The sequence below is a fragment of the Calidris pugnax genome, unplaced genomic scaffold (assembly GCF_001431845.1).
Source record: "Calidris pugnax isolate Ruff unplaced genomic scaffold, ASM143184v1 scaffold273, whole genome shotgun sequence".
Taxonomy (NCBI): Eukaryota; Metazoa; Chordata; class Aves; order Charadriiformes; family Scolopacidae; genus Calidris; species Calidris pugnax.
Genome location: NW_015094508.1, coordinates 1,765,958 through 1,788,426, shown reverse-complemented (window position 1 = coordinate 1,788,426; position 22,469 = coordinate 1,765,958). Strand labels below are relative to the sequence as shown.

The window sequence follows — 22,469 nt, the reverse complement described above, 5'->3', positions numbered from 1 at the left end:
TGTGTTAAACTGTTGTTTGCATTCCAGAACATATAGAATAGCATCTGATTTTTATTCTAGTGAGGAAAAATACTCTAGGTGTATGATAGTTTCTTTACTTAACAATGGGTAAATTTTGCATCTTTCACCATTTAGCAATTACTTTTTTGCTTCCACTAGTGGGGAACTGTGGTTTAGTGCTGAATTGGCAATTGATTGCTTAGCAGGGGGACAATCACATACTCCTCTGTGAAGTAATAGTTTGGATTTTTTTGCCAGGACAGATGTATAGAATTGTCAAGAGTATGTTTTGTATCAAGTCTTCATGGTGCTGTGAAAAATTTGAATGTCAAGCATATGCTTTTGTGATTACATGGCAGATTTCTGTTTTTGCAGTTATGGGACCTTATGTGAGAAGAATCCTGTGTGATGAGTTGGGAGCTCCTGCAAATTCTGCCATAAACTGTATTCCTCTGGAGGACTTTGGTGGACAGCCTCCTGATCCCAATTTAACGTATGCAACTGCCTTGCTGGAGGCTATGAGAGGTGGAGAGTACGGATTTGGAGCTGCTTTTGATGCTGACGGAGTAAGTATTTTGATCTGTCTGGAGGTTTCACCATAGTTGTTGTTCTGTCTGGGGTCAGATATGGGACATGTAAGTATAATTTATTTGCTTTTCAGTAAGCCCTCAAAGCGGAAAGGATATTACTTTCAGGTACAGATGACAGCATTTGCAACCCATAAATCAGACACATATGTTGCAGCTTGTCACTGCAGATGACTGCAAATCAAGCGGGATTTGGATCCAGACTGAGAATTCTTTAAATATTAAGGTGTTTTTATCTTGTACTGGTGTAACACTTTTACTCCCTCGATAGGACGACAGAGCATATATAGATGAAATGGACTTGTCACAGTAAGTAGTAACCAAGTTTTGGTTAACATTGTAAACTGAGGGATTTCTTAGCTAAATAAAGCACTGGATCATAATTTCTGTTTGTTTAAATATTTTTTAATGGTATAGTATCAACATTATAAACAGCAAAGTATTACAGAAACAGCTTTCTGTCCTGACAGGGTGGGAGAAAGATGAAAAAGGTTATGAAGAACAGAACAGAACAATTTTCTGATGTCAGTAAACATGAAACACCCTCCTACTCCCTGCATAGTGTGTGTCATTGGCAAAAAGATTCTCCTACACAAGCATTCCCTGGCAGGAACAGACCTACTGAAGTAGCATGTAGGAGGCTGAAGCTGCTATGGACTGATCTGGAACTGCGATTTGCAAGGCTGGAGGGAGTGATGGTGTGACAGTGAGATTATAAGCCTGCCATGACGATGCCAATAAATTATTCTGCCTGAAGAGGGATGCCCAAAGCTTGCTCTTCCCCCTCCCCTCTGACTTCCCCCCCGCCATCTACAGTGGGTCTAATAAAAGAAATTATCAAAACACAAGATTTAAGATGTTTTTTTTTTAATTTCTTGTCTTCTCCAGGACCGCTACATGATCCTTGGCCAAAATGGTTTCTTTGTTAACGCGTCGGATTCATTGGCTATAATCGCTGCCAATCTGTCTTGCATTCCATACTTCTGTCAGATGGGTGTCCGAGGATTTGGTAGGAGCATGCCTACCAGCACAGCCCTTGACAAGTAAGATTAAACATTAATTTGTATCACCTTGATCATTACATTACTTAGTTCCCTGTTTTGTACTCCTTAGCAGTTCCAAAATTGTGAAATCTTTTAATAAGAGCTTCTAATTTTCACAATATTTATGTGCTTCATTTTTTTAAACTATTTTCAATGATATTTTGATCTTATCTAGACTAATTTTACCAAACTTTACTTGGATGAAAATAGTTTAAGTCAGCCTAGAAAAGAAAGAAAAAGGTTAAATCATTTTAAGAGTACAAAGACTTGACTGGTAATTCCTTTTCAAAATAACTTCATTCTTTTAATCAGTGAACAATGATTTACAGCCAAATCTAGCAGCCCTTCGTATGAAAGTCATGGAAGGTTAAAACAGATAAAGCACTAATTCAGTACTAAACAAGCATTAAAAGAAAAAATCCAAACAAATCCTCCCTCTTATTTTAAGCAGTTGAAGTGTATCATCTGTTATGACAGAAAATGTCCCAGAAGGAACTGCAAGAAGTCATGAAATACATTCTCAGTTCCAAGGCAGGTTAAAAGTATACCTAAGCTATTTCTGACAAGTCCAATCTGCTCTTAAAAGATTTGCTGAATGTGCATCCTGTGTTAGCAGCTGAATTTTGACCAAGTCTCAGCCAGGCCTAAATGTTCTGTAAATGTCAACATAAAAGGATTAAGCTAAATGGTATGGCCTTATATATTCTGTGTGGAAAGAGCATTCACTGAGATGGCTGTGTTTCAGTGTTGATCTGATTGCATAGCTTTACTAAAACAGGAATAATCTGCTGCCCCTGTTAAACATGTCTGATCAGGAAACAGTAATTTTAAAGTGAAATGTTGCCTGTATGAAAAGATTGATTGCTCTTTGAAAAGCAAGGATATTAGTTTGCTTGCCTATTCAGGACATTTATAAAAGTTACTAAATTCAGAGCTAGCAGCTTCCTCTAATGATGGACAGTGAGACATATTCCTTACTTGTAGGTGCTTTTCTAGTTTAAGGAAATACCGTTAGGTAAGGGTTTGCTTTATTTTGCTTTTTCTTGAGAATATTGTTGAGAATATTGTATTTGGCTTGTTTAGAGATCCAAAAATCTCATTGTTTAAGTGAAAGTTGCTATGATAGTGAAATAGAAAAATAGAGGTTCATTTTGGATATACAAATTGGGACATCTGCATTCCTGTAAGTCTTGAAGAAACAGTGACATTTAAATATGTTTGTCTGTCTTCTTTCTTAAAGTTCGGTAAATAGGTCAGAAAGTATTAATGTACTGAAGTCCCCTTCAATAACACTAGGACTATTTGAATTATGTTTACTTGACCTTCTGGAGCACAGATCGCCTGATGGTGATTACTGCCTTATTTAGTTCTGTGGAGCTAAGTCTGACTATAAAATAAAACTCTGCAATTGATAATGATGGAAGGATGTAAATATTTTCCCAGCCTTTCTTACAAATATTTATTATTACAAAGTTTGCTGTCTGTATCTAGGGCATTTGATTTCCCCCCCGCCTTTCATTTTGTGGTTGTCTTTGTTTTTTGGAAGATTTAAATTTTACATGTTTCTAGATTTTACATGTTTTCAAAGTTGCTCGGTTTTGTTTTGTAACTCATTTACATGCATGACAATCTCAAATACCTGAATTTTAATTTTCTGTAAAAATGCCATAATCTTGCCTAGAGATTCTCATGCTTTGGTGGCCAAAATTCTATGATATGCTTAGTTTATGAGTACCAGTGCTGAATTCACTCACTGAAGAGCCCAGCGTAGCCCTGAAATCACATTTATCTTAAGCAATTTGCTTTTCCTATATATTAGCTAGCTACGTGGATTGGATCACAGTATAATAAACAAGTTCCTTAGAGGTTCACTGCATGAAATGGTGAGCCATCATGCCTTCCAGGATTTCCAGTGGGGCCCACCATAAGGAACTGATGAACTTCCAGGAAAGATGGTTCTCTGTAAGAGGTATTTTACAGTAAAATAGTAGAATGTCATTGTTTGAAATCCATTATATTGCTTGAAGAAGTGGATAACACAGAGGTTGATTCGCAGTATAGGTTTCATATTGAACTGAATTCTAGTTTCATGTGTCTATAAACATAAGGGACAGTTCCCGTAGTGTCAGCAAAATCTTACAGTGAAACAGTGAGTTTAAAAGAATATGTGTAAGGCATTCCTGATTCCATTCCCATGGACTAATGAGCCAACCTGCAAGAAAAAAAAAATTAAAAAAAATGCCTTTTGGAAGAACAAGAATATTCGTAGTACAATGAGGCAAATAGGAAAAAAAAACCAAGATTTAGCAATTCTATGATGAATTAGCACACCAGTATAAGGCTTAATATTAGAATTCTAAAACCTCAGTCTGTTCTCCTGCAATAGAAGGGGAATTCCATTCTCTTCCAGAATGTGATGTCTGATACCTGTAGCTCCCCTGCTGGGAACCCTGCTATGTACATGCAGTGCAACTTCTAAAACAGGTCCCTTAATTACTTAAATATTTTTCTTACACCTAGACTGTCATTAATTCAAATTAGCATTTATTCCATTTGAGATAGTAGATGCATAGCAGACCTTCTTATTTACAAAGATTAAGTGGTAAGTTTTGTTCTTATTCATACCAGTCTACGTCCATGGGTTTCCTAGACTTGTCCTACTTATCTTGCTAGATTTATTCTTGAAGTATGATAGCTTGAGTTAGTCATGATTTGGCCTTTAATGCGTATTCAGTACCATTCAGTTCCATGGAAATGGTTGTTTAAAAATACTTTGAAAAGCCTTTTTGTTCATGAATTAGAAGAAATAAATAAAGGAAAAGCACGTTCAGGGCCAACCGTTGTCTACATCATGTAATAGTATGGGCAAGGATAAGAACAAGACTTGATTAACAAGGCGGGGAGAGCCCACTTAACAGAGACTTAAAAATATTTATGCTGTGCTGTCGAGTGCTGATATTCCTTATTTATTGTATTTTGTTGTTTTAGCACTAGAAATTGAGAAACTGTTAAAATAAAGATGATTGACAAGGAAATGGCAACATTTGTAATGTCAGGTGCGGTAGGATAGCAGAAGTAGCATCTAGGAAAAGAAATGAAACGTGTTCTACTTGAGATAGGTTTCAATCTTCCTTAGAAGTTAGGAAATGCTAACTTCAGACACATCTAACTGGGATTTGATAATACTGTCACTACTCTATAAGAAACTAAAATGCTTGGAAATCTTCTCCCAATGGGGGTTAGCGGAGTAGGGAAACAACGATTCCTGGTCAAAAGGATCTTGCATGTGAACATTCCTTAATTTTTTTTGGTGAGAGAAAGATGTATTCTGCTTCTGCTAGGCATGCTTCATTGTATCTGATGGTGTCATCACAATGTCTCTGTAACAGCACTTCTTTGGTCCTCAGAGCGCCACTGTTGTCTGAAAGATGCAATTGAATTTGTGTCTCCAAAGTAAATCTTATTGTAGTGTACCTGACTGTGGCTTTTGACCTGCTTCTGGACCTTGGTAGCTGTCACGTGAGGGAATTGCATCAATGCTTGTCCACTTGGCTACTGTCTTCTGAGGTCATGGGTCTCTCTCCTGAAGTCTATGCTGGAGAGCAAAGAAACACACCTCTTCTTATGGCGTGTCCATATTGCGTGGCCACAGCTGAGCCTAAGTCATTGTACTAGACATGCATCTTTTGATGTCCATACCTACTAGAGCTTTTCCTTAGCTATAAAAAAGGTCATACTTAGTATTTGAAAGAAAAGATTTTGAAAATCTGATGCTTTGTTCACTTGTGTGCATGATAATGATGTGTTAGTAGTTATTCACAGTGCATTATTAAACTTTAAACAGAAGGAAGGGATAAATCAGAGGACTTAAATTTTGCTTAGGAATACAGCATTAACAAATGGAGCGGTGGGTTACAAGAGAATTCACTTAAAATGTTTATCATCCACATGTGTTTGCTTAAAGTGACTCCTTGAATATACTAGTATGCACTGTAGGGAGTGTAACACTTGACAGGAAACATCTGCTTTAATATGCTCCAACATAACAGGATTGTGGCAGTACGTCCCCAGACTTCAATTCTCTGGCAATACATACCCTTAGGTTGGTGTTCTTTTTCGTGTGGGGAATGCAAAGGAATGTGTACCCTGTTCAACAAACTATTCTTTTTCATATCCTTGTATTATGATTTATCTGATGCCTGCATAACAGGAAAGGAAATTAAATACTGAGATGTTAACTAACGGTCTACGAAATGAGAATCACAAGGGTGAGTAGGAATTATTATTCTGTAGGAATTATGAAGCTGAATGGGTGTGGAAAATAGCAGTCAAGTTGGTACGGGAAAAGAGGTTTGTTTAGAGAATTCTGCTGTGACTAGTGTTATCTAATACCTTGTTTCCACAGCCAGGCCATTGCAACAGCATGTACGTGCTCTGATTATTCTTGCCCTGAGCAAAGCTAAGCACCTTACCAGGCAGCACTGTCACTTTAGAGGTGGAAGCCCATCGTGCATTCCAGCTTTGACAGTCTGCTGATTGTCCATTCACTACCTGGTCAGATAGGGGCGGGTTTCAAGGGGGCCTGCAGTGACAGTGGCTGTTCTGACGTGTTTAAAGAAATGCCTTTATGCAGTGAAGGGCAGAGATGTAATGAGCTCTAAACAGGCTGGCTTGGGTGCAGAAGGGAGGCTGACCCTGGCAGCAAGAAACTCTTAAATTGGTGGTGCTGGTTTAGAGTGGGATCCATTTCGTCTGAAGCACAACAGGAATCTTTGCTTGTTTCTTTTGGACAGAAGCCCCAAACGTTATGAGCAGCAATGAAGAACACAAAGATAGGATGAAAAGTATTAATTCATCTGTCTTCTTACAATTATTTTGCCCAGCTATCTAGCAAAGCTTCCCAGTTATGGCAAAGTCTGAATTTCTGCTTCTTGCATTTCGGTCACAACAGCCCCAGGCAATGATACAGGCTTGGGGAAGAGTGGCTGGAAAGCTGCCCAGCAGAAAAAGACCTAGGAGTGTTGGTGGACAGCCAGCTTAACATGAGCCAGCAGTGTGCCCAGGTGGCCAAGAAGGCCAACGGCATCCTGGCCTGTATCAGGAATAGCGTGGCCAGCAGGAGTAGGGAAGTCATTGTGCCCCTGTACTGGGCACTGGTGAGGCCTCACCTCGAGTACTGTGTTCAGTTTTGGGCCCCTCACTACAAGAAGGACATTGAGCTGCTGGAGCGTGTCCAGAGGAGAGCCACCAAGCTGGTGAGGGGCCTAGAGAACAAGTCCTATGGGGAGAGGCTGAGGGAACTGGGCATGTTTAGCTTGAAGAATTGGAGGCTGAGGGGAGACCTCATTGACCTCTACAACTACCTGAAAGGAGATTGTAGAGAGGTGGGTGTTGGCCTCTTCTCCCAAGAGAATAATGACAGGACCAGAGGAAATGGTCTGAAGTTGCGGCAGGGGAGGGTTAGATTAAATATTAGGAAGAATGACTTTACTGAGAGAGTGGTCAGGCACTGGAACAGCCTGCCCAGGGAGGGGGTGGAGTCCCCATCCCTGGAGGTATTTAAGAAACGCGTAGACATGGCTCTCCAGGGCATGCTTTAGTGCCCAAGATTATTGGTTTGTGGTGGGGTGTGATGTGATGGGGTGTTGTGGTTTTTGTTTTGTTGGTTTTGTTTTGTTGTTGTGGGTTTTTTGTTTGTTTGGTTGGGTTTTTTGTTTGTTCGTTTGTTTTTTTGAGGTTGGACTCAAAGATCTCAGAAGTCCCTTCCAACCATGGTGATTCTGTGATTCTGTGATTTTTATCAGGTCAGTTCCTCTCTCTTACTGTGTAGAGAGGAGCACTGCAGGTGTTTCTACGTCATTGAGAGAATTAGGAAACAAAGAAGGAATTGGCTGGTTGGTAGGAATTATGCAAGAAGAGGTCCTCTCTTCATTCTCAGCTTAGATCAGTTTGCTTCTATCTCTCCTACCTGGAAGCACTAGAGAAGCAAATTATCTCTACTAACAAACAACGAACATTTCTCCTTCCCATTTACAATGCAGTTATAGTAGAAAGAAACCACAAGGGCATAATGAAACTTGAATAATGAACTAGTGCATACTGTGCTATGTCAAAGTCAAGCAATTCACAACAATTGACAGAAGTGGATGGGAAGGTGAAGAAAGAAGACCTGACTGTTCCTCTGCAGGTGGTACATGGGGCCTGGTACCAGCAAGGACAGTGCTGTTGGGAGTCAGTGGTCTAAACCGAGGTCTCAACAAGGGAATACAAACTGAGACCTGCTTTCCTTTTGAAGCGTTGGACCCTTCCTGTATGTTTTGTTGAGTAGTGTATTGCCCAACGTAAGTGCTTCTGCTCCTTCCTGTAAAGCTTAGTCTTTCCTCTGTAACAATGAAAAACATTTTTGGATGAACTATTAGACAGGGCCTTTTATCACTTGCTAATAAGCAGTAGCAATTAAAGAAACTCTGGCCATGGAGGACAGCACATCACAGTCCACTAGTGCCTTTGTGATTATTTGCTTGAATTCTTAATTTACAATTACCGCATGGATTATTTTTTTTTGGTCTGTCTTTTCTTGTGAATCTGTAGCTTATTGTTTCTTTTCAGCCATCTGCTTTTCTTCTGTATTGTTGATCATCTGTTTTAATGAAGTTTGTGCCAAAGGCAGGATAGGATCTGTGTGTTTCTTTTTCTATGTGAACGTCCTTTACTGTTGAGTTGTAAAAGAATCTTCCAACATAAAGATGTCTCCAAGATATAAATACATCTTTCTACACAGTTGATACTGCATTCACTCTGACTGTGATTTGTTCAAGTTATGCCAGTTGTGACCTCGGTCTTTTTTATCTTCCTTCAGTAGGATAAGTCAGTCTCACTTCCTCTTATCTGGAATAGGCTTGCTGTGAATTTTTTAAGACACCTCTGTCAAGCTGAGTCCATGTCACATACAAGCAGTTTTTAAATTAGATGGAGCAGAAGGACAAGTTCTGTTCTGGAATGCTGCAGAAAGACAACTGCATAAAACCTTCATGAACATAATTTAACATGTTTGAGGCTTAATACAAACTTCTTGAGTGCTGTTGTTAAAAAATTCTTCTATTTGTAATTTTTAGAAGAACACTGTAATATTAAAAATAGACATACATGTCCTTGGTATATTTTTATATTTAGTAAACTACGGTAGTTTTTCTGTACCAGCTTTCAAATATGTTACACAGCTAAATGTTTTATTTACACATATATGATATGTTTAAAAAACTGTGGAGAAAAAAACCAACTCTCATTACAAGGCATTGATGTCCTTTCATTAGCTGTGCCTCTTAGTTTTATTTCTACAATGTGCTTGTAGTCTAGCTGTTATCCTTTCATCTCTGAATATTTTTTAAGCCATGGAGGTGATTTATCATTGTAAATATTTTGAAGAATATCTTTAAGGAGATGTCTTCCTCTTCTCTGTATCTTCTTTGATGCTGGATTTGGTACGCTTTAGTACAGTGTGGTCTATTTCACTGTTGCAAGACCGCTGTATTCTTTGCTGTCCAGTGTTTCATTATACTGGCCTGCACTGGTGAAAATGTGCTGCGCACAGTGGTCATGGCAGGTCATATTCTTAGCACTTTCTGGGACAGCAGCAGTCAGATTCTCAGATACTTGCTCAGCCAAAGATGAGAAGGAGCCTCTCTCAATGTATGGGATACTTCTGAACTTCCCGTGTGAGAGTGAACTGATACTGCATCTTGTGTTTTTCAGTGGCTGCATTTCATTGCTGGGGAAAAAAAGGACAGAGATGGTGTCCTGTGAAATATCAGTAGAAAACTCTGTCTTGTCCTTTATGGCTGAATGGTAAGAGAGACTTGGCAGTCCTGTGGCTTACTTCCTTTTACTTGGCACACAGCTTAGTTTTTGAGTCCGAGAGGGATTCACTTGCCGGTTCTGAGCCTGAAGGCAGCCCATCCCTATTAAGAATGACAGACTGCAGAGCAGCCTTACACAACATACAACTCTTACACTCATTCATAGTCACTTGCACTCTGGCCTGTGCCTGGAGTGGACACCTATGGCTGCTGAGCCTAAAATGAGCAAGTTCATTGTGCCATGGGCAGCTTGCAGGACTTGGTGCAGAAAGGTGTACTGAAAGCTCTCTTCATTTAAAAGGAGAAGATGAATTGAAAACTATGCAATGCTCTGTTTCCAGCTTAAGCTTTGATGGTACATGAGGTCAGTTTGCCCACCAAAATTAGAGACAGCAAGATTTAGTGCTAGTGGGACATAAATATATTCTGTAAACTTGATTGACTCTTATGAAGAAATATATTTATTTGCAGTTCTCATGGACAGACTTTTGTCTGGTCTTAATATGCCACATGTGAAAAACTACCTGAGAAAAACAAACTTTTTGCAAGATGTTGTGAGCAGGCCTTGCACTGTGCAATAGACAGATGTTGGGTAACAGAAGGTCCACAGTTTTCTTAGTGCTGCATCTGCCGTATTTCAAAAAGTATGCGGCTGTGACTAAACAACAGGAATTAGTACAAATGTCCTGATAAAAAAGTCCAAAAGCATGTTACATAAAACAATCCGAGGAAGTTTACTGCAAGCCAGTTACAGAAGACTTTGTGACTACTAAAAGAACATTTAAAATAAAGGCCCCTTTTCTTTCAAGGGCTTGTGCAACCTTATTTTGGGCTTCGACCTAGAAATGCTCCCAGGTGGATTAGCAAGTCTGAACATGTTTTGGCTGTGCTGGGCAGCACAGCTGGTGTCAGCCCAGAAGCAAACTCTCCCATCAAAGGATTTTTTGTACATGGGTGACCCTCCTGGGGTAGTCTTCCTGCTGATTTCAAAGAAAACCTTGCTGGCACAGAATTTCAAAACAGTGTGTTTAAAAATCTACTTCTTATGTGTACTAAAGTGTAATCGTGTGCTAAGTTACTTAGATTGTTTGCAAATTAAGGGGACAGGAAATTGTTCTTCACATTCTAGATGTTTTGAAGAAGATTTCTGTAAGACTGAGGTAGAGCCAAGGTATTTAACATTATTTGAAGAAGTTTGAGAGTCCTGCTAGAAGAGATCTTACTCTAAGTCATAGTCATTTGAATTGTCAAATAATTTTGGAGGAGTAGAAACATTGTATTCTGTTTCCTTTTGTGGGGGACCTAAGATCTTCCCAACCTCAATCTCAGTTCTGTGATTTTGTAGTAACAGTTTATTTCTATGGCATATTATAGTTTCTTCTTCCTTTTAAGTTTTCTCTATTTCTATGAACACTGTCATCAAGTTGCGAAACTGCTTTCTTGCTTCCCAGCCAAGTATCACAATCTCACAGAGCACTCACTAATTCTCACTCACTAAAATCCACAGAACATTTTGTAAGAGAGAAGAAGCAGAACTAGTGTAAGGAAGGAAATACAAATCTAAATGGCATCACTAGGGAGCTACTTCAATAAATCCTGTTTAACCAACCTGATTGCCTGGGTGATAAAAAAATTGAATCTGTTGATGAGACTAGGCAGCAGATGTCATTTACTTCTATTTTAGTAAGGCCTTTGACACTGTGCCTCCCAATATTCTTGTATCTAACTCAGGACTTCATGATTTGGTTGAGTGGACAACTGGATAGGTTTGGTAGTCGGGCTCAAGGACCATTGGTTAAGGAGCTAGTAAGAAGTTGGGTACTGCAAAGGGTCTATTCTGTGACCTGTCCCATTTCACATCTTTATCAGTGGTCTGGAGGAGGGAATGCACGGCACTCTAACCAAGCTCGCAGGTGACACCAAATTGGGGGCTGGAGGCAGAGCTGCTGGTCAGGGGAGTCTGGACAGCTGAGAGGAATGGATGGACAGGAACCTGTTGAAATTCAGCAAGGACAAATTGTGAGTCCTGCCCCTAAAATGGCAGAGCCTTGCAGTGGTGCAGGCTGGGGACAGAGGGGCTGAGGAGCAGCTCTGCAGAGACCACTGCGGCCCGTGGTGGTCAGTAAGCTGAGCAAGGGCCAGCTGTGTGCCCTGGAATCAGAATCAGCACACTGGGCTGTATGAATAAAAGGGTGGGCCACTGAATGAGAGAAATTATTATTATTCTCTGTGCAGCATTTCTGAAACTGCTTTCAGATACCGTGTCTGGTCTGGGGATTGCCAGCACAGGAAAGACATCAATAAACTGGAGCTAGTTCAGCATAGGATCACCAAGACAGATGAGTGCTGGTGCACAGGCTGTATGAGGAAAGGCTGAGGAGCTGAGTTTTTTCAGCCTGGGGAAGGCTGGCTTTGTTGGGACCTAACAGCAGTCACCTGTACCTACAGAGAGGCTGTCAAGAAGATGGAGCACTTCACAGCTGGGAGGGTGGGAGGGCAAGAGGCAACGATAGTGATTTGAAACGAGGAAGTTGTTTAGTGTTCAACTGGATAAAGCCATGAGTAACCTTGTCTTATCTCATATCTTATCCTGCTTCGGTCAGGATGAAGGATTAGAGATCTCCCATGGTCACTTCCAATCTGAATTATTTTACAATATGGGCCTATGATGAGACCTTTGCTGGAAAGTCCTCATGCTACCAAGACTGACTATTGAGCTTGCCTGAACTCTTGCAGTCTTGTAGTTACCATTATTAACAGCAAGGTGATGTATAGAAAACCTTGGTGTTGCCTTAAATTATTTGCTTTTTTAGATTCTTCTGAACCAAAGAGTTATCCAACTGGAAACATTGCACTGCTTTTTTTCCTTATCATTTTCTGAGCTATCCTACCAATGCTGTGTGAAAGGATGGATGCAGTATTACAGTACTTGGGAGGTGAAGAAGAGGCTGTGGAATCTACTGGTAACTTCTGATATGTACCTAAAGCTGTTTTTTCTCTATTATTCAGGCGATTCAGAGTATCAAAACCCCAATTTGAATCGCTGTCAGTACAGAGTTTGGTGCCACGTGTTGTGCTTATATTCACATCTGTTTTGCGTCTTGGTCAATGAGCATAGGAACAGTGCCTTTGAACCACTGACCTCACTGTAATTGGCCTAAAAAGGCTAATGATTATTCACCACATGTACTCCTCAGTTAGTGGAGAGTCTTTTCCCTGTGCTTAGTTCATAGGATTATTACCTTTCCTGTAGGAGACCACAGGTCTTGCCAATCATTGTTGATGACATTGCTGAGGTTCACTCAGTAAGTAACTGCAGAAGGATGTAAGGATAATATTTCTCCCTTTTCTCCATTGTTTACATCTCATCTCTTTTCTGGTGTAATAAAATCTCCCTGACATTTTCTTTAGAATAAGAGAGCTTATGAAACCTGCCTTCATAGACCATTTTTATTTCTGGAAAATTTACAGGTTTTGTATGCAGCGGTGACTGTGGGGAACTCAAGGCTAGACAGAAAATGTCCCTGTTTGAGGCTGGAGAGGTGTGGAAGCTTTGAGTGTCGGTTGTTCCTTTTCAAGCTTTGGGTTTTTTTTCCCCATAGGATGCATGCATTACAGACCCTTCTGACATTTCATTGTTCCACTAAATATTAAGCTTTTGCCAAATCCTTTTAGGGGACAAAGTCCACTACTGAATGCATTTGTGTCATTTTTGTGCTCAGGTGTGTCTTATATTGGTAGGTAGATTTATTTTTCCAGGGACAGTGTTGCTTTAAGCTACCTGAGTCTTCTTGTTTCTTTCTGCTCTTTCTATGCATGAAGAAGATAGTTCTCCTACCTGCCTTATTCAGGAAGCCAGTAACAGGGCAGGCTGTTAATACAGGACACTGCAGTGTAGCAGTGACAGCTGTTTTTCTGTATGTGTATACCAAAAAGCCTGCCTTTGCTCTTAGAGCTTAACTAGTCACAGGCCGTGCTGTTGGGAGTAAGACAAACACAGACTAATACAGTCACAAAAACAGTGGACAGATCTTTCCTAGAATAATAATAATCTTTCTGCTGCTGAGCCACAGCAGAATTTGGAAGCTTGGAATCTTTAAAGAAATTATATTTGTTATGTAAAAGTTCACTGAAAAGTGCGAGAAGTCATCATATCTGATTGCTATCAATTCCCTTCATCCTTTAATTTACTGACAAGGAGGAGTTAACTCACTCTATAGACATATGCATGCTGAAATAGTAATGAAAAGTGATTCTTGTGTCTCAGCCAGGAAGGGCATGAATAACCTTAGGGATTACTGCAGTACATCTGGAGAGCCTGGCCACATGCTTGCCAGATGGTTGGACTTCTCTTCACTTGTACTACGAACTCTGCAATCAAACCTCAGATTCTGTGTGGATCTGCAGTACATATGTGTGCAATTTGTCACTGGAACAGGCTCCCCATGGAAGTGGTCATGGCACCAAGCCTGTCCGAGTTTAAGGGGCATCTGGACAATGCTTTTAATCATATGGGTTCGTTTTTGGTTGTCTTGCGAGGAGAATGGGAGTTGGACTCGATGATCCCTGTGGGTTCCTTCCAACTTGCAATATTCTGTGATTGATTTTAATTTCACCTCACAGGGACTTTGAGCACTGTGCCAGCTGGTTTTATTATGTGAAAGACGAAATTCTGTTGGGGTATGTTGCTGCCAAAGCACATCTCTCGTTCATTGTATATTCACAGAAACGCTTGTGTTTGCTAGTTGTCCTTAGCAAGGCAGCTTTTGTCTCTGGCTTTATCCTTGCTTTTAGCACAGCCATATCTAGATACTGTATATGTCAACAGCTGTTTTTAGTCATTCTATTAGAGCTTGTGTGAAGGGGACAATGAAGTTTTCACAAGGCAGGGAGTCACAGGCACTCTGTCCTGAATGTTATACTTCCTTTGGGAGTTGACTCTTGAAACATTTGCAAAAGAGGGTGCGAAGTTATGCATTTTGGATTTGAATCTTGAACTGATGACTAAAGCAACATGAGAACAGCATTTGGTGTGGAACATTATGATGAGTACACCTGTTAGCATCCCACACGCTGAAGAAAACAAACCCATAATAAGAAAGAGTTGCACAGACTGCATCTTGTGCAAAGCTTTCCAATACATTTGTAACTAAGAGAAACAGTTGAAAACAACATTAGTTGCTGTAATACTCTTCGTTAGAAGCTTTCAAACTCGTAAATTTGAGTTCCTGGAAATGGACCGTTCAAAGGCAATGATGGCATTTTCATGAACTTGCATATTATATATGGGGTATGTGTGTTTATTAAAGAGAAGAAGAGTAATTTCCTATATATATAGCTTGTGACTGTAACGCATAAATAGTTTTTTACCCTAGTTGATTTGACTGGGAGACCAGTGAGAATTTTCATGTTTTCATCACTTATATCAGTTATATCACTCATTTGAGTTTCTGAGAAGTATGGGCATTGTTGTTGATGAAGCTCATTAGGGTTTTGTTGTCCAAGTAGCATTTATTACCACTAAAACAGCATTGTGTCAAAATGTTTCAGTGTGGACTAAGCCACAGCCTGTAAATTTCCTTTAAGAATTGCTCTTTTTTGTTTATTTTGTTTGTTAGTGTGAATCTCAGGTATGGTATGTGTAGAATTGCAGCATGTTGTGGCAAGGAATCTCTCAGCCTCGAGGAGTAGAACCTTAAGCCAGTGTCCTCACAAAAGTGGAGAACCTGGTGTGCAGCCCGCTGCCGAACAGGAGAGCTCCAAGGGCTCTTGGGCTGTCCACTGTTTATACAGTAAGACAATCGACCTATAGTCATATTATCATGGGAACAAAGTATCTCTGTCCTCACTCCAGACAGTATTTTGACTGTGTTGCCAGTCACCCCCCGAAGACCAGGTGCAAGTTATCGCAACTGATGGCCGTGGTCCGAGCAGGAGCCAGTGGGGGGGGGCAGTGGGGGGGAAGAAGGGGAAAAACAGGGAGAGCATACTGCCACCATGGGAACCTGTGGTCTGTCTGTGTGTGATCTAGGAGGTATTTATTTTCATCTCTAACTACCAAAGTTCAGCAATATCTTCCTGGTTCTCCAATATGCCCTTCTGTTGAAATGTCACAAACATGACTTAATCATCATAGGTTAAGAGACATCCATAATCACTGTAATTTATATTGTTTAAGGGATTTGCAGTGCCCTGACTATTGTTTGATCCTTGTTTCCATTTTCTTCGAGTTTTCCTTTTTAACTTTTACTATGTACTTTCCATCTAGCAAGAGTGAGAGAGCAACCCCATACTTTAGCTATTTTCCAGCACCAAACACCACAGTGCTGTGGCAAAACTTGCTTCCCCTTTGCCCAAGATTGGCAGAACCCTATCTATGGATAGAGTCCCAGGTGGCATGCTAAAGGTACCACTCCCAGTATCTTTTTCCACAGTTACTGTTCCTCTGGCAGGTAGACTCACAGTATGTCTCCTGTAGGATGCTAGAGAGCCTCCTTACTTAATGCCTATGTGCAGTCATTACAGGTGGTTTGACTGGCCTACAGAATCTTTCTGTGATTCCAGAGAGGATTAATGCAGATAGAGCAAGTGTCTCCATACACTTACTACTGGGTTGTGTTAGGAAATAAGCTTAGTCATACATCTATTTGTAAACTGGAGAATTAAGTTGTTTACCAGCTGCTCCTAACTGGCTGATCACTCACTGCTGGGGTAGCCTGCTGGATTGTTTTACCTCTGCAATCATCCAGTGTGATATTTTTCTCATTATCTTTCTTCTCACGTGAAGATTAATTTCTTAGGGCAGACCAGGCATGATGTGATCATAAGGATAGCACCTCTGTGGGCCAGACAGCATTGGTTGTCAGCTCTCATGCACTGGTCCACACCAGCTCTTGGTTCTCAAGTCTTCCAAAATTAAGAGGTAGTTCTACACCCCACCTAGTTATCTGAATCTTGCTGGGATATTTCTTCGGGAACACAAGAAATTGTGTTGTAGAATCGTATGAGTGTGTATGTTCTTAGGAGGCCTACTGTGATCTGGTAGATGTGTAACATTACTGCATATTGTTCAAATGAATCAGCTCGTATGCACCGAAAGCTCTCTTATTGTCAAAGCTCTGTACAAACATGGTTTGTTTTGCTCTTTCTTCTATCATCTAGAAATGCTTAAGATTCATGCTTGCCTTTGCCAGTTCCAGGATCTTACTGACTCTGTTACTAGTCTGTGAGCTGTGTGCTCCTCATCCAATTTAAATCTTACTTTGCTTCTTTGCAAAAATAGTCTTTGTGGTGGGTATCACTCAGTAATAAGTTCCTGTAACTCACTGGAATGAAGTGTTAGTAGAATGTCCTTGTGAGTTTATCATAATAATGTTTGACTGAAGCTTAAATTAACCCATCAGACCCTTCCTTTTCTATCCTTAGAGCCACCATCAAATGCAGGATGAATCAAGCTCTGCATGTCATGTTTTCAGAGCACTTTTTTATTTGTACCGGATAAGTCAATTCTTTGTTTCACTGGAAAGAGTTGTAAAAGCCTGGCAATATCTCTTTGGAAATTCTTCAGATGGATTATCCAGGACCATAAAAGCTTTTTACTAATGAATAAGCGAGAGTCTTGGCAACACTTTAGCATGCCTACAAGTGTCCCCATACCTGAGATAAAATAGGCAAGGTGTCTACTGAGTTCCTCCTGTGCATGCTCTCACGCCCCAATTTAAGGAGAGATGTTTTACATGCTTCTTATTTAACCACCTATCTTGACCGTCTTTTAAACATCACCCTGTGACTTGGGAGACTGCAAGAAAGTCACCATAAGTGAGTTGAATCCATATGTGCAGAGACTTAGACAAGACAAATAGCTTCTTAACATTCAGTAACTGTTTATTCTAAGTGATGTGGTTCCCTCCATGTAGATCTGAAAATTGGCCTTGCCCCTGTGAGCTTTGGAAGTGTCTCAGCTACAATTTGTGACAAATTGAGGACAAAAATCTCAGCTAGCTCTAGTTACACTAAAGAATCGCTGGGCTTCTTTATAGGGTGTGTCCACAGCATCCTGTTTTTCTATGTCGATGTACACAATGAGGAGAAATCAGAAGCAAGAGGATGAACACATCCATTTTTGCTCATTGAATTACTTCTTCCCTCCCTTTAAAAAAATAAACCTTCCAACTTATCTTTATTTACACAGACCTATCCACCTTGGCATCAATTTTTTTTTCTCTTCATAAGGAGCCGTATTTCTGTCTGCAAGGTACTGGATTTGTTACCACATTTCTTGGAAATAAGTCTTACTTTGTAGTAGTCTTGCCTTATAATGGGCTTTTAGTACTCAATAAAGCAAATTAGTTGACTTTTGCCTCTTGGCACCAGTTCAGCAAAATACTTGAACATATTTAACTTCCGAACTCATGAGAACCCCCAGAGATTTGGATGGTAAAGCCTTTTGTAATAGTTCATGAAAAAAAATGAATATAGAATATAGAAAAAACAAAATTTTGCACAAAAGCATGAATTTTTCTGTGACTTCAATGTTTTATCTTTCCCCCCATTTTATTATGTACTATCCTCATTGCTTTTTGGCACTGAGCCCTTGCATAAAACACTTGTTGTCCTGTAAAGGAGAAATTGAAGTTGTGCTGTGACTGAGTCAGCACCCCCTAGCACAAACCTCCTAGGTTGCTTCTCTTCATAAATCTCAGCATGGGTGGCCTGCTGGAGGAGGGCTGAAAAGACATAAAAAGACATGGAAGTGGAAAGGATTGGAGGAACACAACTCAGAAGACTGGGTTGCATGTCCACAGGCAGTACTGCAGTTTGAAATTGAATATGAACATCCTGGACACTGCTCTAGGAATACAGTGTAAGGCAAGTACAGCATAGCAATTCAGCAAAGCCCGAATCATGCCCACTTCACACAGTGCAGTGTTTTTTGTGGAAGCCTCGATAAGCCCAGACGTCTACATGCACAATACAGAGCACTGCAGAGGTGCTGTCTAGAGTCCCACTGACTGTGTGTTTGTGCTAGCAAAGGGGACACAGTGTCACACTGATGGGACCAGACTCCTTCCTGCTTAACAGATAGCTTCTTTGCTGTGAGGTTAGAGATCCCTGGACCTGTAACCTCAGTTGTCCACTATGGCGTATGTTTTACTGTCATTGGCACCATCACAGCTGCCTAAAGTTTGTGAAGTGTCCAGCAAGACTTAAATCACTCTAGCCCTCTCTTCCCACAAAAATTTGGACTACAAATTTTGTGGAGCTGCACCTGAGAAATGCTGCAGACTTGTTCCTGGTCTCTCTTGTTTCTTTTCATCCCATCATGTCTGTGTTTTCCCTCACACTCAGCAGAAAAGGACACTAGTATAAATACTGTACTTAGAATAAACTCTTGCTTTTAGCAAACTCAGTCCAGCTACAGGCATTCGGGTTGACAGTGTTTTAAACACGGTGGATTCATTCTGACTTGTTTCATTCAATGGGAGAGAAAGAAAGGAGAAGTGTTGGCCGTGTGAGGAGTTCAAAAGGGTAAAATTATTAACAGTTTGGAAACAGAATTTTACACTCAACTAATTCCTAGTAAAAAGTAACTGAGAATAATTTCTATCAGTTAGCTGGGGATTCACATAGGATCTGGTTCCACTGCCTGTAATGATTCTTTCTTTTAAAAAAAGGCAGGAAGAATTTTTTTTCCTCTTGACCTACTAATGTAGTTATTACAGGAGAATTCCAATGTTAAAAGAAATTTCAAGAAAGTGCTTCTTAGTAGCTCTACTCATAGCAAATACCACTAAATGAGTGTTTTATTATTATTGTGCAAAAGTCTAGTGTCTTGCAGTTGTCTTCATTTCTGAACATCTGCTGCATGCTAAAATCTGTCGAAGTGCTGAGATTTTTTTAAATGCTGACAAGGAGGATTTAATTTTTTTTTTTTTCTGGAGACTGCAAAGAATTGTGTGTTCTGTAGCCTGAACTCCAGTGCTTTCATGCTGACAACGCTGTTCATACCATGATACGGCTGAGCAGAAATAGATGTCATAGGCTCATTGGCCAGTTTCCTATCTGAAGGAGAGGTTACTGATAAAGTGCAGTTTTTCATGGTGGGATCTTACAATGCTTCATTTCCTTGAAAAGAAGGAAAATTCTTTATTTCCGTATACACAAACTTCAATTAAATTGAATTAAACACTTGGGTCTTCAGAGAACTTTTTTTCTCCCATGGAATCTTAGTGCTAGGACTCTGTGTTATCATCCAGACTTGAAAGAGGAATTTATGAGCCAAAGCTGTATTCGAGGCCTTAAAACCTAAGCCTGTGAATGAAGTCTCCTCCGATGCACCTTCTTAAAAGTGATTGAATTTGTCCTGCTGCAGACAAAGCAACCCCAATGAACCTCCAGAGGGAAGTACTAAGTTTTTCATTTGTTTGGTTTAGGAATTCAAAGCCAAGGGGCTGACCTTCCGCGTCCACGTCCTTGGAGTGTAGTCGTGATTGCGCTGAAGATGAGCCTGTTCCATGTAGCTCCGAATGAGTTTCCACTGTGTGTGGTTGCTGTGTGTTACAAGGCATGAGCAAGGCAGGTGGTGCTTATAGGACATTGCATTTCTGCTGGGATAATTTTTAGTTTTTGCTGTTGAGAGATTTCAAACAGGGGGAAATGCCAATGTGAGCCTGAGAGGCAGGAGAGAATATTGGAACAGTTAGTTGGCACCGCAGTTGGCATTGCATGAGTGCCAGGAGGCTTCATTGGTAAAAAGGGAGTTCAAATTGTCCTGAATACAGTTTAACAAGGAGATGATCTCTGCAGTTATTAGCAGGCCATAACCGTCCTCAGAACTATTGTCACCCAAAAAAATTCACCTGCAGTTCCAGTTTTCAAGACAGAAACTACCCCTGTAGAACAGACCTTGATTCAGTGTACCTTTAGTCCACCTGCAGAAGCATTTTAGAGTTAAAACTTTGCAGGAGTGGAGAGGAAGCAAAACCAAGAAAGCTAAATGTTTTTAGATCCTTTGTAGCTGAAGTGTCCTCAGATGCTTTTTGTTTATTGATTTCTGTTACTATGATCTTTCTTTGTGACATGTAGCATACTAGAAAGCAAAAAGAAAAGGAACTTACTGTCTGCTAACTATTTTTCTGCCTGCCCTGTGCTCCTGGCACCCTCTCTGCCAGCCCTGGCAGTTTACATCTTATCTTAGTGAAATGTCCTGGTTATCTATGTTGTGTGCGAGGGCTCAGCATTCCGCTGCTTTTTGCTTAATAAATTAAAGACTGGGAAGGAGTAACACTGTAATACTTGACCGTATAAGGGGAGTGACTGTTGTTTTAGTTCTGCTCCTTGCACAATACGAAGTTGAAGCCTTTTAAGGGAAGGCGGTGCAGACAGAGTGAAAACATCCAGAAGCGGAACATCCATTTCACGTTATAGTTGGTGCCAGTGCTGGTGCTGTCATTGCTACTGCTGTAAATTTCTCACAGGCTGTTGGAGTTGCATAGTTAAAAAGAAGGGGACACTTAAAGATGAGACTGAAGAAGAAAGTTAAAGCAATTTAGTTTGTGGCTCCTGCGTCTTGTGAAATAGTAGGAATGAAGAGCAAACTGACCAAAGTGAGCAGAAGTAGGCTTCCAAAGTTGAGAAACAAGTAGCAAAGAGCTTTTCAGAGCATCAACAAGAGGAGACCATAGAAAGAACAAGTGGAAACATAACACAGTGAGAAAGAAATAGGGACTCGGTGACTAAAAGAGCAGTTAATATTGTGTCTAAATTTTCAATAAAATTTGAAAAAAAATTCTTGGAAGATAAATTTGAATGTTGGAGAGGGAATGAGATAACTGATGGGAATGATTGGAGGGAAAACAAACTGTAGCAGCATGATAGAAGTTCAATTCTGGATGTCATCTTAATGCTCCATAAAAGTGAACCCATGAAATTTTAGGTCTGGTTGCAAGTACACTTAAGTAAGTCCATCAAGGCAAAGACCATGGTATATGGTTAGAGAATAGCAAAAGCATAATCTCCAACAAAGGGATGGAAAACATAATTTTTATTCTTTGTTGTAGATGTTGTAGGCAAATATAACTCAGATGTTTTGAGCCCAGAAGTATCCAGAGTGTTACAAAAATTTTGAAGCATCTCAGACAGTAAAATATCAAATAAAATACATTTCTGTGCCAAGGTTAGATTGTGTGAAGACTGTTATTTTCAGCTAGAGGAATTATTTTCTTGATAAATAAAATACAGATCCTTACTTGAGATACTTTTCTTTCTTTGTGTGAAGAAAGACTACAGAAGTGGGAAGAAAAACTGGTTTTCTTAGTTTCAGTCAAGCCATAGTCTTGTCTTTAAAATAAAATATGCTTCAGGTCTTAAATCAAATGACTCTTTTATCAGCTGGAGATTAGATAACACAGTCTACTTCAGTGGCTCTGTAGAGATTTAGAAGACCCAGTGTGAAATCTTTTTCTTCTATAGTCAGTAACTCTGAAAGAAATGGTTACAGAGGTTTGGTCTCCTGTGAAATGCTGTCGTGACCCACGAGTGCTCCACAAATTCCTTCAATTCCTGTTTGTTAGGGCCTGAGAGTGTGTACCCTTTTGCAGAATCAGCCTGGTTGCTCTCTAAATTACAGCACCTTCTCTACCTCAGCACTGGCTCCACAGAGAGGAGTAGAATTGAAAAAACATGTGTTCATGAAAGACCAGTCTCTGATTTGGAGCCTGCTCACCCAAGTGTCCGTGAGCATCTTTCACATGTGCAGCTGATACCTGCATGTGGTAGAAGACAAGAGAGACAAGGACATGCAGTTGCAGCTTCTTCTGTGCTTCTTTCATTAGTATCTCTTTCCTCCTCTAAGTTAAGACTCCAGAATGAATGCGATGCTGCAGTTTACCCTAGCCAGCATTTCACCTACGATGCAAAACTCTAGCCAGTCATTTACAACAGTTCTTGACACCTGTCAAAGAAAGCCCTTCCCCCAACATTGT

General features: G+C 40.3%; 1 protein-coding gene across 1 annotated transcript in view; it reads left to right on the top strand.

Moving 5' to 3' along the window:
- PGM5 (phosphoglucomutase 5) overlaps window positions 1-22,469 on the top strand; it is a 70,484-nt gene that overhangs the window by 17,132 nt on the left and 30,883 nt on the right. The window contains exons 5-6 of the mRNA XM_014965135.1: window positions 376-566; window positions 1,476-1,630. Coding sequence (XP_014820621.1) covers window positions 376-566; window positions 1,476-1,630 — 346 coding nt within the window. The remainder of the gene's footprint in view (window positions 1-375; window positions 567-1,475; window positions 1,631-22,469) is intronic.